Source organism: Delphinus delphis, chromosome 13 (assembly GCF_949987515.2).
Source record: "Delphinus delphis chromosome 13, mDelDel1.2, whole genome shotgun sequence".
Taxonomy (NCBI): Eukaryota; Metazoa; Chordata; class Mammalia; order Artiodactyla; family Delphinidae; genus Delphinus; species Delphinus delphis.
The window spans coordinates 62,526,412-62,538,919 of record NC_082695.1 but is presented as its reverse complement, the minus strand read 5'-3'; the positions used below and the strand labels follow the sequence as shown (position 1 = coordinate 62,538,919).

General features: G+C 49.3%; 1 protein-coding gene across 2 annotated transcripts in view; it reads left to right on the top strand.

Annotated features, from left to right (window-relative positions):
• Positions 1-12,508, top strand: part of LOXHD1 (lipoxygenase homology PLAT domains 1) — a 201,798-nt gene that overhangs the window by 113,047 nt on the left and 76,243 nt on the right. For both annotated transcript variants that reach the window (XM_060029542.1, XM_060029541.1), the window contains exons 22-26: positions 1,597-1,763; positions 2,507-2,611; positions 6,861-6,989; positions 8,139-8,303; positions 8,802-8,983. In XM_060029542.1, coding sequence (XP_059885525.1) covers positions 1,597-1,763; positions 2,507-2,611; positions 6,861-6,989; positions 8,139-8,303; positions 8,802-8,983 — 748 coding nt within the window. The remainder of the gene's footprint in view (positions 1-1,596; positions 1,764-2,506; positions 2,612-6,860; positions 6,990-8,138; positions 8,304-8,801; positions 8,984-12,508) is intronic.

Here is a 12,508-nt window from a genome sequence, read left to right as displayed (position 1 = left end):
CGGCCATAATTTAGAACTAAAGCCTATTATTCATAAATTAGTAAAAGTTTAACTTTCCCACTCATATATTTGAAAGGCAGAGAAGTGGAACGATATACATTTTTCACTTAAACACTAATGTCATAGCAATTTGGTTTATATCTCCCAAGGTTAAATCCACATCTCTCAATACACAGGTGCCCCTCTGTGCCCCATCCGAGCCCCTGGGCCAAGGTGGCGTCCTCTGGCGCTGCCCCTCTACCATGCTGACGTTGGGAAGCAGTAAGGACTGTAGGAGGATGGGGGGCTCAGACAGGGACAAGACCCTGGGCCTACACTGCTCCCACCTCTCCAGACTTTGACCAGACCCTGAATGCATCTTATGCACCTGGACAGCGGTGGGGAAGGGGTGCAGATGGGGCTGTAGAGATGGGCTGCATCCCCAAACCCTCTGAGTTGTTCTGGAAGCTCAGGGGCCCAGTGGGAACTGTCCAGCCCACAATCTCCAGAGATCCCAGGCATGGACTGAAGAGGAAGAAAGGAAGCATTAAGAAGAATCATCATCATCTTCACAATAGTTTTAGCAAATTCCTAACCAAGAGCGTACTGAGAGCCAGGCAGTTTTTTGAAGCACTTAAAAATGTTTGAGTCGGGAAATTCTCACAACCACCTATGAAATAGGCACTATCATCCTCATTCTACAGAGGGTTGCCTGATAAACTGCAGAATGGCCAATTAGATTTGAATGTCAGATAAGCAATGGATAATGTTTTAGTATAAGTATGTCCCCAATACTAGATAGGACATACGTATATTGAAACATTATTACTTGCTTATCTAAAATTCCAATTTAACTGGGAGTCCTGTGATTTTATTGGCTAAATCTGGCAACCTTCGCACAAAGAAGTAAAGAAACTTGTTCAAACTCACATGACCGTAGGCCGCAGAGCCAGGATTCAACCCCAGTCTGGCTCTAGAGGCGAGTCCTCAGTTCCCGCACCCTGCTGCCTCTCTCGGCCCCCATCCTTAGTTCCCTTCCGTCCAGGCGCCTTCCTTGCTCTGGGTTCAGCCTCTCCACTGAGGAGTCTACCTCGGACCTCCCTTCCCTGGGTGATGCCCGCTGTCTGCTGTGCCAGCTCCTTAGCCATACTCTTTGCACCTTCCAGAAGCATAATTGGGTCATTCCATTAAAATCCACTAATTCAGCCCTTGGGTATGAAGCCCCTCCTATGTGTACAACATTCTCTGCCAAAGTGGCTCTGGCTAACAGGTTGATTCTAGAAAAGGCTGGAACAGTCCCCAGAAGCCCCTTTTCCTCTAGATTCCTCCAATAGGACCCTGATTGAGGGTTTGCTGTGCTCCAGGCACTGTTACCCAGCCATTTTCAGTGGGGCTGTATGGAAACCACATCCCATGTTTGTTGTCTACTCTAGCCAAGTGACTAATGGGGTGACTCCCAGGCTAGGTAGGATGGGAGGGCAATGCTGGGGGTGCGGGGGAAGACAGGGGAGCATTTGGGCCCCATGATGGCCTCTCGTTCCTCAGCCCATGACTACTGTTTCATGACACCTTTCCAAAGAGACATCCCTCAATTCTCCTCACCCCCTGTCCCCACAGGTACTACTTTCCGTGCCAGCGCTGGCTGGCAGTGGAGGAGGATGACGGCCAGCTGTCCAGGGAGCTGTTGCCAGTGGATGAGTCCTATGTGCTGCCGCCAAGCGAGGATGAGGAGGGTGGGGGAGATGACAGCAACCCCCTCGACAACCTGGCCCTGGAGCAGAAAGGTTTCCTAACCTAGAGCTGATTTCTCCCCTCCAGCACCCCTTTCCTCTGTCTCTCCCCCACTAGGTCTCCATCTTCCCTTCCCCTGTGGGCTCTGGGCACTTCCTTCCCTGGGAATCTATCTGTTCTCTCATTCCTCCATGGCAAGAATGGGGAGGTGAAGGGGGCGTATTCTCACATGTCTAGCATATGGCTGGGTATGAAGTACATGGCCTAGCATGGAGTTATTGTCAGGAATAGAATGGAATGGAAGGAATGGAATAGAATAGAATAGTTATAGCTGACTCTGACTTAGACTTGTGTCCTCCCCTCCAGGCACATTATAGACTCTCAATATGGATATTTTCGTCAAGGGAAAGAATGAACTTTCAAGAGTTCTATGACGCTTGTGTTCCCTTCCTTGAAACATGCATCCCTAAAACTTCCCAACCTGAAGGAGTCACACCAGGGCTCCTGGCTGTTGAGTCTCTGAACCCCACAGTCACCCCAAGTCTTCCCCAAGCATCCTACAACTTTACTGATTGAGGGTTTCCTGTGTGAGCTGGATGTGGGGTGGGGGGACCTCATCTCTGCCTTCAGGAAGTTTCCAGACTAAAGGCAGCTGCAGAAGAACACATGCTACAAGTAAAGTGATTCATAAAAACAGCCAACACGAGCAGAGAAACATGCTCAGTACGTTTTCTTCCTCCTCCCTTCATGGGAGGTGGAATCTACCACTCACTTCTCCACACTCTTCTCCTGGCAGATAAATCTACCACATTCTCAGTGACCATAAAGACCGGGGACAAGAAGAACGCGGGCACCGATGCCAACGTCTTCATCACACTCTTTGGCACTCAAGATGACACTGGTAAGAAAGCAACGCAGGGCCGAGGTTCACCCACGTTCCCCTCCAGGGAGACTGGGAGATTCAGTGCAATTTTCCAAGGAATTACTGGACGTGACTCTCCCTCTTTCTCTCTTTTATTTTAAGAAACCATATTTTTAAATTCTCTTTATTATTTTATTTTATTTTATGAAGAATACTTAACATGCAATCTATTTTCTTACCAAATTTTAAATGTACGATACATGGTCATTGACTATAGGTATGTGGTGTACAGCAGATCTCTAGAGCTTATTAAACTTACTAAACTGAAACTTTATGCCTGTTGATTATTAAACCCCCATTTCCTCCTCTCCCCAGCTCCTGATAACTACCATTTCCGTCTTTGATTTTATGAATTTGATTTTGATACCTCATTTAAATGGAGTCATGCTGTATTCATCCTTTTGTGTCTGGCTAATTTCACTTAGCATAATATCCTCAAGAACCATCCACATTGTTGCATATTGGAGAATCTCCTTTTACAAGGCTGTATAATATTCCATTGTATGTACATACCATATTTTCTTTATCCATTCATCTGTCAATAGACATTTAGGATTTTTCCCATTCTTAGCTATTGTGAATAGCGCTGCAATGAACACATGAGCACTAATACTTTTCAAGAATCTGATTTCAATTCTTTTGGATATATACCCAGAATTGGGATTGTGGGTTCATATGGTAGTTCTCTTTTTAACTTTTTTAGGAACTTTCATACTATTATCCATAGCAACTGAATCATTTTTCATTCCCACCAACTGTGTGCAGGGGTTCCAATTTCTCCACATCCTCACCAACACTTGTTGTCTTTTGGTTTGTTTGGGTTTTTTAAAATTTATTTATTTTTGGCTGCATCAGGTCTTACTTGCAGCACATGGGATCTTTCACTGCGGTGCCCGGGCTTTTTGTTGCAGTGCAAGGGCTTCTCTCTAGTTGTGACACGTGGGCTTTGTAGTTGTGGCACGCAGACTTACTTGCCCCGTGGCATGTGGGATCTTAGTTCCTGACCAGAGATGGAACCCACGTCCCCTGCACTGAAAGGCAGATTCTTAACCACTGGACCACCAGGAAAGTCCCCTTTTGTTTTTTTGATAGTAACCATCCTGACAGGTGTGAGATATCTCATTATGGTTTTGATTTGCACTTACTTCATGGTTAGTGACAATGAGCCTTTTTTCTTATACTGTTGGCCATTTTTATGTCTTCTCTGGAGAAATGTCTATTTAAGTCCTTAGCCCATTTTTAATTGGGTTCTTAGTTTTTTTGTTATTGAGTTGTAAGATTACTTTATATATTTTGGTGATTAACCCCTTATAGATATATAGTTTGCAAATATGTTCTCTCATTCTGCTTTTGTTTTTGTTTTTTTGCGGTACGCGGGCCTCTCACTGTTGTGGCCTCTCCCGTTGCGGAGCACAGGCTCCGGATGCGCAGGCTCAGCGGCCATGGCTCACGGGCCCAGCTGCTCTGCGGCATGTGGGATCTTCCTGGACCGGGGCATGAACCCGTGTCCCCTGTATCAGCAGGCGGACTCTCAACCACTGCGCCAGCAGGGAAGTCCCTCCCATTCTGTATGTTGCCTTTTCACTCTGTTGTTTCCTTTGCTGTGTAGAAACTTTTTAGTTTAATGTAGTCCCTCTTGTTAATTTTATTTTTTGTTGCTGTGCTTTTGGTGGCATATTTATGAAATCATTGCCAAGACCAATGTCATAAAGTGTTTCTTTTATGCTTTGTTCTAGGAGTTTTACAGTTTCGGTCCTTCTGTTTAAATCTGTAATTCATTTTGAGTTGATTTTTATGTACAGTATGAGATAAGGGTCCAAATTAAGTATTTTACACGTAGACATCCATTTCCACCATTTATTGGAGAGGCTATCCTTTCCCCATTGTGTATTCTTGCATGCCTCTGACTCTTGAAAGATTTCATGCAACTAGCCCCAACAGAGAAAGGCAATTCCTTTTTTCTTAAAAATCTCCCTGTGAGGTGACTTGTCTGCCTCGGTTGTGAATGCCAGTTCTTTTAAAATTCTTCCTAAATCTTACTAAGTCAGGCCTACTGCATTCTGGGGACAGAGAGCCCCCTGCCCTCTCTTGGTCCTCACTGCTGCCTCTACCACCTCTACCACCTTTGGAAGCCATGTCAATCATCTTCCCTTCGGTATCCTCTCCCCAAGTAATGGTGCCCGATTCTTTGTCCAGGCCTTTCTGAAAGTTTTTACCATTTCCTGTGCCGTTCCTTGAGGTGTCACTCTGACTTTCAAAACTGTAGCAAACGGGCTCCTCGGTCCAAACAGCGAGTGATCTCTTCTCTGTGTCTTTTGCCAGCTTTCTCCTTCTGTTCTAAAGGCAGAGGTAGCCCTAATTCTATCTCTACCTCAATAACAACCTGGGAACCAGTGGCTCTACCCAACCTCCAGTGAGATTCAGCCAGTGGGTTCCATGGTACTCTCCAGATGAGATGCTCAGGGAGTCTTGGGGTCCTTCTGGAGCCTCTGTCAAGGCAATCAGAGAAGGTGGAATGTAGTGCTGGAGTCAGCCATCCACTTGGACCATGTGTCCAGCCATCCTGTCTGAGTTCAGAGAGGAACCAGTCCCTCAAATATGTAGTCATCCCATATTTGCTCAAAACCCTGTGGGTCCAGAGCTCTATGCCAAGAATTGCCGAAGAATGAAGGAGCTTAATCCCTGACTTTGGGGTGCTCTTATTCTAATTCAGCACTGTGGTGATATAGAGCATGGACTCAAGCTTGACTGATTGGTTTAAACTTCTGCCCTACCACTTATTAGCTGTGTGACCTTGGGCAAGTTCCTTAATCTCTCTGTGCTTTAGTTTCCCCCATTTGTAAAATGGAGATTATATTAGTACATGCCTCATAGAGTTGTGTATTTAATGAAATTGAACATGTAAAATATTTGAGACAAAATGACACTCAATAAAACATTTATTATTATTATTATTCTTTACTAGGTTAGGTAATGCAGATATAATGAATGAATCAGACCAAAACTTATAAATGAACGTCCTTGCAATAGTTACTGAACCATGGTCAATGAAATTGAGGGGCCCTAACAACTGCTTTTATTTGCCAAGGAATTGCTATGTGTTAGGCACATTCTTGAAGACACAAGTCATCATCTTATTAAATACTCACAACAACTCTATGGGGAAGACCATCCCTTTTGACATTCGAGGAAACCAGTTTCAGGGAATTAAGTAATTTGTCCAAGGCCACCCAGATGCTAAGTGGCAAAACCGGGCATCTAATCAAGGTCTGTCTGACTCTGTGTGCTGAAACCAGTCTGCAATGAGTCTAGATTATCAGAAGACTTCCTACATGAGGTGGGACTTACAGGGTTAAGGAGACTTGAAAGCTGAGGCAGGAGGAGATGGTGATGATCCTGAAACCACCTTAAATTTCAGACTGACACGCAGCCAGAGTCCCAGGACAGATGATGTATGTGAGATGCCTGGTCAGGGGCATTTGAAGCCAACCCTCCTTCTGTCATCCAGAGAAGAGTCTCCAGAGAATTCCCACATGCCCCATCCCTGCAGGGGAGGCCCTGTTTCCCCAGGGAGCGTGGGAGGGTGGCTCTGTCACTGGCTCCCTCCCGGCCATGGAGAAACGCGGGGATTGTGAAAGGGGAGCACACATTGACTTAGGGCCCCACCACTTCCTCCTGGATGACCTTGGATAAGGCACTTAATTTCTGGGTGTGTCTCCTTTTCTTTAGATGCAAACTGGAAATAAAAATATATATGTCAAGGGCTTCCCTGGTGGCGCAGTGGTTGAGAGTCCACCTGCCGATGCAGGGGACACGGGTTCGTGACCCGGTCTGGGAAGGTCCCACATGCCGCAGAGTGGCTGGGCCCATGAGCCATGGCCGCTGGGCTTGCGCGTCCCGAGCCTGTGCTCTGCAATGGAAGAGGCCACAACAGTGAGAGGCCTGCGTACGGCAAAATAAATAAATATATAAATAAATAAATAAATATATATATTATATATATATATATGTAATATATATGTCAAAAGATTATTGTAAAGCTTAATAAAAGGACATACATACACACACACACAAAATGCCAAAGACGCCAAGTGGATGGTAATTGTACAGTCTAAATTTGATGAAAGTTCAGAAATTTGGTCATGATGAGGAGAGACGAAAAAAGGTGGTCAGACTAGGTTGAGAGGTCTCAGGCCCAGCCAGTCATTTGGGGTCATTTGGTTGGCAGGAATGACCCTCCTGAAATCCTCCAAGACAAACAGTGACAAGTTTGAGAGGGACAGCATCGAAATCTTCACAGTGGAGACCCTGGACCTGGGAGATCTGTGGAAAGTCAGGATCGGCCATGACAACACAGGTCTCTGCCTTCCCTCCCTCTTTTCCTGGCTAAGAACGTGAGGACCATGGTCAGGTCCCCGTGGGTGTCTAGGCAAGAATCTGAGGTAGACTTGGATGTCATCTGCCTTCCATAATGACACAGCTTCCTCAGTCCCTCCAGTCTGGTAGAGTCCTGGCTGCACGCAGAGATTCTGGTCTAATTGATCAGGGAGGGGCCAGGACGCTGGTGACTTTTAAAGCTTTCCCCAAAACCGCACTCCCAGAAATTTCAGTGGGCAGCCAGATTTGAGAATCCCTGATCAGTGGTCCTCAAATTTGAATGTGTATCAGAGCCACGTTGGGGGGCTTGTTAACACACAGATTTCTGGGCCCCACCCACAGCCTTTGGTTGGAGTAGGTCTGGGGTGGGACCCGAGAGCTTATGTTTCTCACTGGGAATGCTGAGGCTGCTAGGCCGGGGGCTCCACTTTGAGAACCACTGATGGAGCCAGTTCTTCCCAGAACCCACTGACACTGCAGCCACACAAAAGCTGTGCCCAAGTTTGTTCTCTCTCAGTAAAGCAGACTCATTTTCTTGGTCTTCAAACCATATCTTCTAAGCCTGAGGAAGGAGGCCTTCCTCCTTCCCTCTGGGACTGAGGAACAGGGTCTCTGCCTGGCTTCCATTTCTTTCTTTAAACCTGAGCACTCACTTTCCCAGGGAGGAGCATCGATCCTTCACTAGTTTCCCTTGCCTTCATGCATCGCAAACTGAGGCCAGGGAGCCCAGTGTCTCGCCCCGTCCCTCGCCCCGTCCCTGGGTGGAACTATGGAGTCCTCGTGAACACAGGCTCTCTCTGGCATCTCTGGGCTCCCTCTTCGGAGCACCTTCCACCTTGGACAGTGTGCTTGCTTCCCTCCCCTCAGACTCTCTGCCTCCTGTCATCTCCTCCCCATGCTCCTTTGCTCTTGCTAATTTCACTGACAGTAGGCTGGAGTGTGATCCACCTTCAGCTGGGTGCAGGGGAATCAGTTCAGTAATGCTGTAAGCAAGAGGGATGGCATGTTCACGGTGGAGCTGTAAGCGCCAGCCGTCGAGTAGGGAAGCGTGTTTGGAGTCCCTGAAGTTGTTCACAGAAAACCATCTGTGCAGAGGTCCTTGATGAGTTCTGTGTCTCCTTCCCTCCAGGCAAGGCTCCAGGCTGGTTTTTAGACTGGGTAGAGGTGGACGCCCCATCCCTTGGAAGGTGCATGACATTCCCCTGTGGCCGCTGGTTGGCCAAGAATGAAGACGATGGTGCCATTGTCAGGGACCTCTTCCACGCGGAACTTCAGACAAGGCTGTATACACCATGTAGGAATCTTGCACAGCAAGGCTGGGCCTCCTCCTGCACCCCATTGCTCACCACCCCAACTCAGTCCCGGTCCATCATCCAGTGTTGACCCTTGGCCAGGCACACCTTGGAAATTCCCCTGGCCCTGTGCTGGCTGTGGACAGAGCCCTGGACCCAGGGAAAGGAAATATGGGATGTATTCCACACTGTACCCCAAACTAGCTGGTGACAACAGGCAGAGTGCCTGTGCTTTCAGCCAGTCTGTTGTACTAGTTCTGTGATGGGAGAGGCACGGAGACCCTGGTCTGAGGTGAAAGGAGCTTTCTGTGGGCACTAGGCATGACAAAACACCTCCCCTCACCCTGTGGTTGCTAGGCAACCATGTGAAGGTTCAGGTCCCTGGGTAGCAGCTCCCAGTGAAGGGACCATCTGGGGTGGTGGTGCTCATGAAGAACTTGACCTGCCTGTGTCCTGTTTTCACCTCCCCTCTGACTTTGCCCTCTGTCCCCCACCCTTAGTTGTCCCTTACGAGATCACCCTCTATACCAGTGATGTCTTTGCCGCTGGGACAAACGCCAACATCTTCATCATCATCTATGGCTGCGATGCTGTGTGCACCCAGCAGAAGTACCTGTGCACCAACAAGAGGGAGCAGAAGCTGTTCTTTGAGAGGAAGTCCGCCTCCCGCTTCATAATGGAGGTACCTGGGTCTGGCAGGCAGCCGGGGGAGCCAGCCGGGGGAGCCAGCCGGGGGAGCCAGAACTGGGGGCGGGATGGACCAGAAGACAAGAAGGAGCCCTTTGTCCAGAGTCTGACGTGTGCCTTCCCTCTGATGCGCTGCTGTGAGTGAGGGAGACAGGCAGTCCATCCAACCTCTCTGAGCCTCAGCGCATCTGAGTAGCCAGGAGGACAGTGAACCTGCCCTTCCAGGACCAGTGTCTGAATCAAAGGTGATCATGAGTGCATAGGGCTTAGGGAGCTAGAAGCACAATTCCAGTTCCATTGGGGCCATCTCCAGTGCTACCAACAACAGAGACCCGTGGAGAGAGCCGGCTTCCAGACTTTCTCGTCATATAGTTGTCTCCCGTTCATCTGCTGAGCTATGGCCAATCCTCTCATATACAAAAGAGCATCCGTATATTCCTCCGCTCCCCCTCAACTCTGGCCTGAGAGTCGTTCGACGGTTACTGTGGATGTATGTCACCACATCCACACCTTGGTATTCTCTGCACTCAGTCCTGTGCCTCCCTGTGCACTCCACCGCGTGCCAGGTGGGGTGGGAGAGACAAGGGAAGAAGAGGACCCAGACTATGCCTGCAAGGGGCTTGCAGTCCAGCTGGGGAACTCCAGATCTCACACGAGGCTAATGAGAGAGTCTGGCGATCATCATAGTAACTGATCCTGGGGGTAGGAAGGCACCATCATAGGGCTTTACCCATATTAACTCACTTAACCCTCATAGCAACTCTGCGCTTTAATCATCCCTGCTTAAATATGCGGAAACTGAGGCACAGAGAGTTTAGTAGCTTACATGAAATCACACAACCAAGGCATAGTGGAAGCAGGATTCAAAGCCAGGAGGACTGGCTCACGATATGTGCTCTTAGCCGCTGTAGTAGACTAGTCCATGGTGATGAGGGCAAACAGCGGGGCTGGCTGAGAGTGCTATAGGTGCTCAGAGATGGGAGAGGGCTCCCTGGAAGTGGTGGTTTTGAGCTGGACCTGAAAGTGGACATAAGCGGGAACAAGGAGGGAAGGATTCCTAGCAAGGGGAACATCGTGGCCAGAGGTGGAAGTCAACACAGCAAGTGGCTTGAGGTTTGGCCAGAGGGGATAGGAGGAGAGTGATGCGACTTGGCTAGAGGACGAGATGGAGCAGGACCTAAAGGGGATGACTCTGCAGGACGAGAGATGGGAGCCAGGTAGTGGGGACCTTTTCAGATGTGCCCCTTACTTTCTGGTGGGAAACAAAGTCCAGAGCCCCTTCCTTCTTCCTCGGGCTGTGTCTGCCCTGGGGGACACCCTTTCCCCTCCCCACCTTCTCTGGGAGCAGTCAGCACTTCTGGGAAGTTTGCCACGTTGGTGGAGTTTTGTTTGTTTGTTTGTTTTTTGCAGTGCGCGGGCCTCTCACTGCCGTGGCCTCTCCCGTTGCGGAGCACAGGCTCCGGACGCGCAGGCTCAGCGGCCATGGCTCACGGGCCCAGCCGCTCCACGGCATGTGGGATCCTCCCGGACCGGGGCACGAAACCATGTCCCCCACATCAGCAGGCGGACTCTCAAACACTGCGCCGCCTTGGTGGAGTTTTTTAACAAGGAAAATTCAAGGGTGATTCATCTGCGCACACAGAGCAACACCTCACCCACCCGAGATGTCAAGGCGTGTGCGTCATGCAAGCCTGATGCCGTCAGGGGCCCGAGCTGTGATTACACCTCAGCATGGCTTCTGGGGAGTTTTATTAATGAAGTCCACCTAATGGGCAGCTATAATTTGCCAGCAATTTGTTGCTATCTTATTTCTTTTCAAATCTATCTGGGAGCTGCGTGTATGAGAGCTTAGAAACAAATGAGATCGCTTTGTGTCCCTGTCTCTCCATTTCTCTTTTCCAGTTGATCTTCAGATAAGAGGTGGAGCGCTGGTTTGCGAGCCCATAACCCTGGGTTCTGTTTCTGCTCAGCCTCTAACTCATGAGCAAGCCCCATCCTCTCTCCATGGCCTCGTCCTCAGGCACACGGATCGGCTGGGAAAATAACAACAATAGCTAATAATTACTGAGCACTTCCCATGTGCCAACCTTGTCCTCAGCACTTGGTGTCCCAAGTCACTATTCCAAGAGTTAAGCTGGCAAACGATTCCATTGGCCAGCTGCCTGGCAGCTCAGCGTCCTTGAGTGCAGATTCTGTGAGCCACGATCTCACCTGTAGCTTCCTGTTTCTCCTGTTGTCAAAGGATAAGGCCCTGTGAAATCACTGGTCTCCGTTTAATGATTCAGAAAGCCCGGGGACTCGTGGGGGACACCACTTCTCTGATGATGCATGGGTGAGCTGGCCAGCGGGGAGTTGGAGCAGAGCTGCAGGGCAGCAGAAGCAATGACAGTTATAGCATCTTGTTAACTCAGGGTGTCTCCAGCAATGTGGCACCATGTTGGTCACTTGGAAGGAGAGAATCACTGACAAGAAGAAGCACGTCTGCGATCTTAGATGTAGGAGTGACCTCGAAGGGTTGCTCTGCCCATGCCTCTGCCTTCAGCTGAGCAATCTTCCTATTTGATAGATGAGGCAGTTGAGACCTGGAAGGTCAAGTGCCTTGTCTAGATCATACAGCTCGTAGGGCTGCAACTGGGAAGGATGGAGGTGGGGTGGGAATAGGGGGAGGTTCCTCAAGCAGGGCTGATGGGCCTTCCCATGGCTGCTGACTGTGGGCGTGCGTGTGTGGAGGGTATGCAGTGGTGGGAGCTGTTCTAGTTCATTCCCAGGTCACATCTGTCTAGAGTTATAGAGGCTTTGCATTTGATGAATGACTCACTAACTCATTCAGATGCCATTCACTCATCGGGAGCTCTCATCCATCCTGGAGCCGTCTCTTTGTAGCACTGAGACCTTGATGGAGCAGGCCAGGCAGGTAGCTCAGCACAGTTGCTACCAGGAAACTCAAGTCTGCACACCCTCTTTAACCCCCAACTGCCAAAGCAAAAGGCATGAATTCCGTGGACCAATCATGAGCCAGAGCACCTGGGTATTACCATATTTCCCTACCCTCTTTTCCCTTTACCCCGACTTCCTTGTTTATATCCACCTGTGATCACTCAGATCCCCATAGGGCTGAGGCAGGGTGTGAACTGATACCTACAGCACCATTTCAGAAGAGAATATGACACATGAGAACTGGGAGAGGCCCTGGAGTGGGACCTGGTGGGATGACGGAGGGCAGCCTGGCAGAGAGAGAGCCGGGCAGACAGGTGCCAGCTGAGTGGCTGCCTTGCCTTGTGTCTGGCCACCTCCTTGCTTCCTTAGAGGGCTCCGAGGGAAGAATCTGGGGATCAGTCACTCCTGGCTGAGTTCCTCCCTTGCACCTTATGCCCATAGGCTCCAGGCAGGAGAGACGGGAGATCACAGCTCCTGAATTTCAGGGACTCACTGTGGCACGCACGTAATCAGCTCTTTCATTCAAGGGGACGTTCATACATACCTTGGTGGTTAAGGTTCAGCACTGCACGTGAGAGAACCC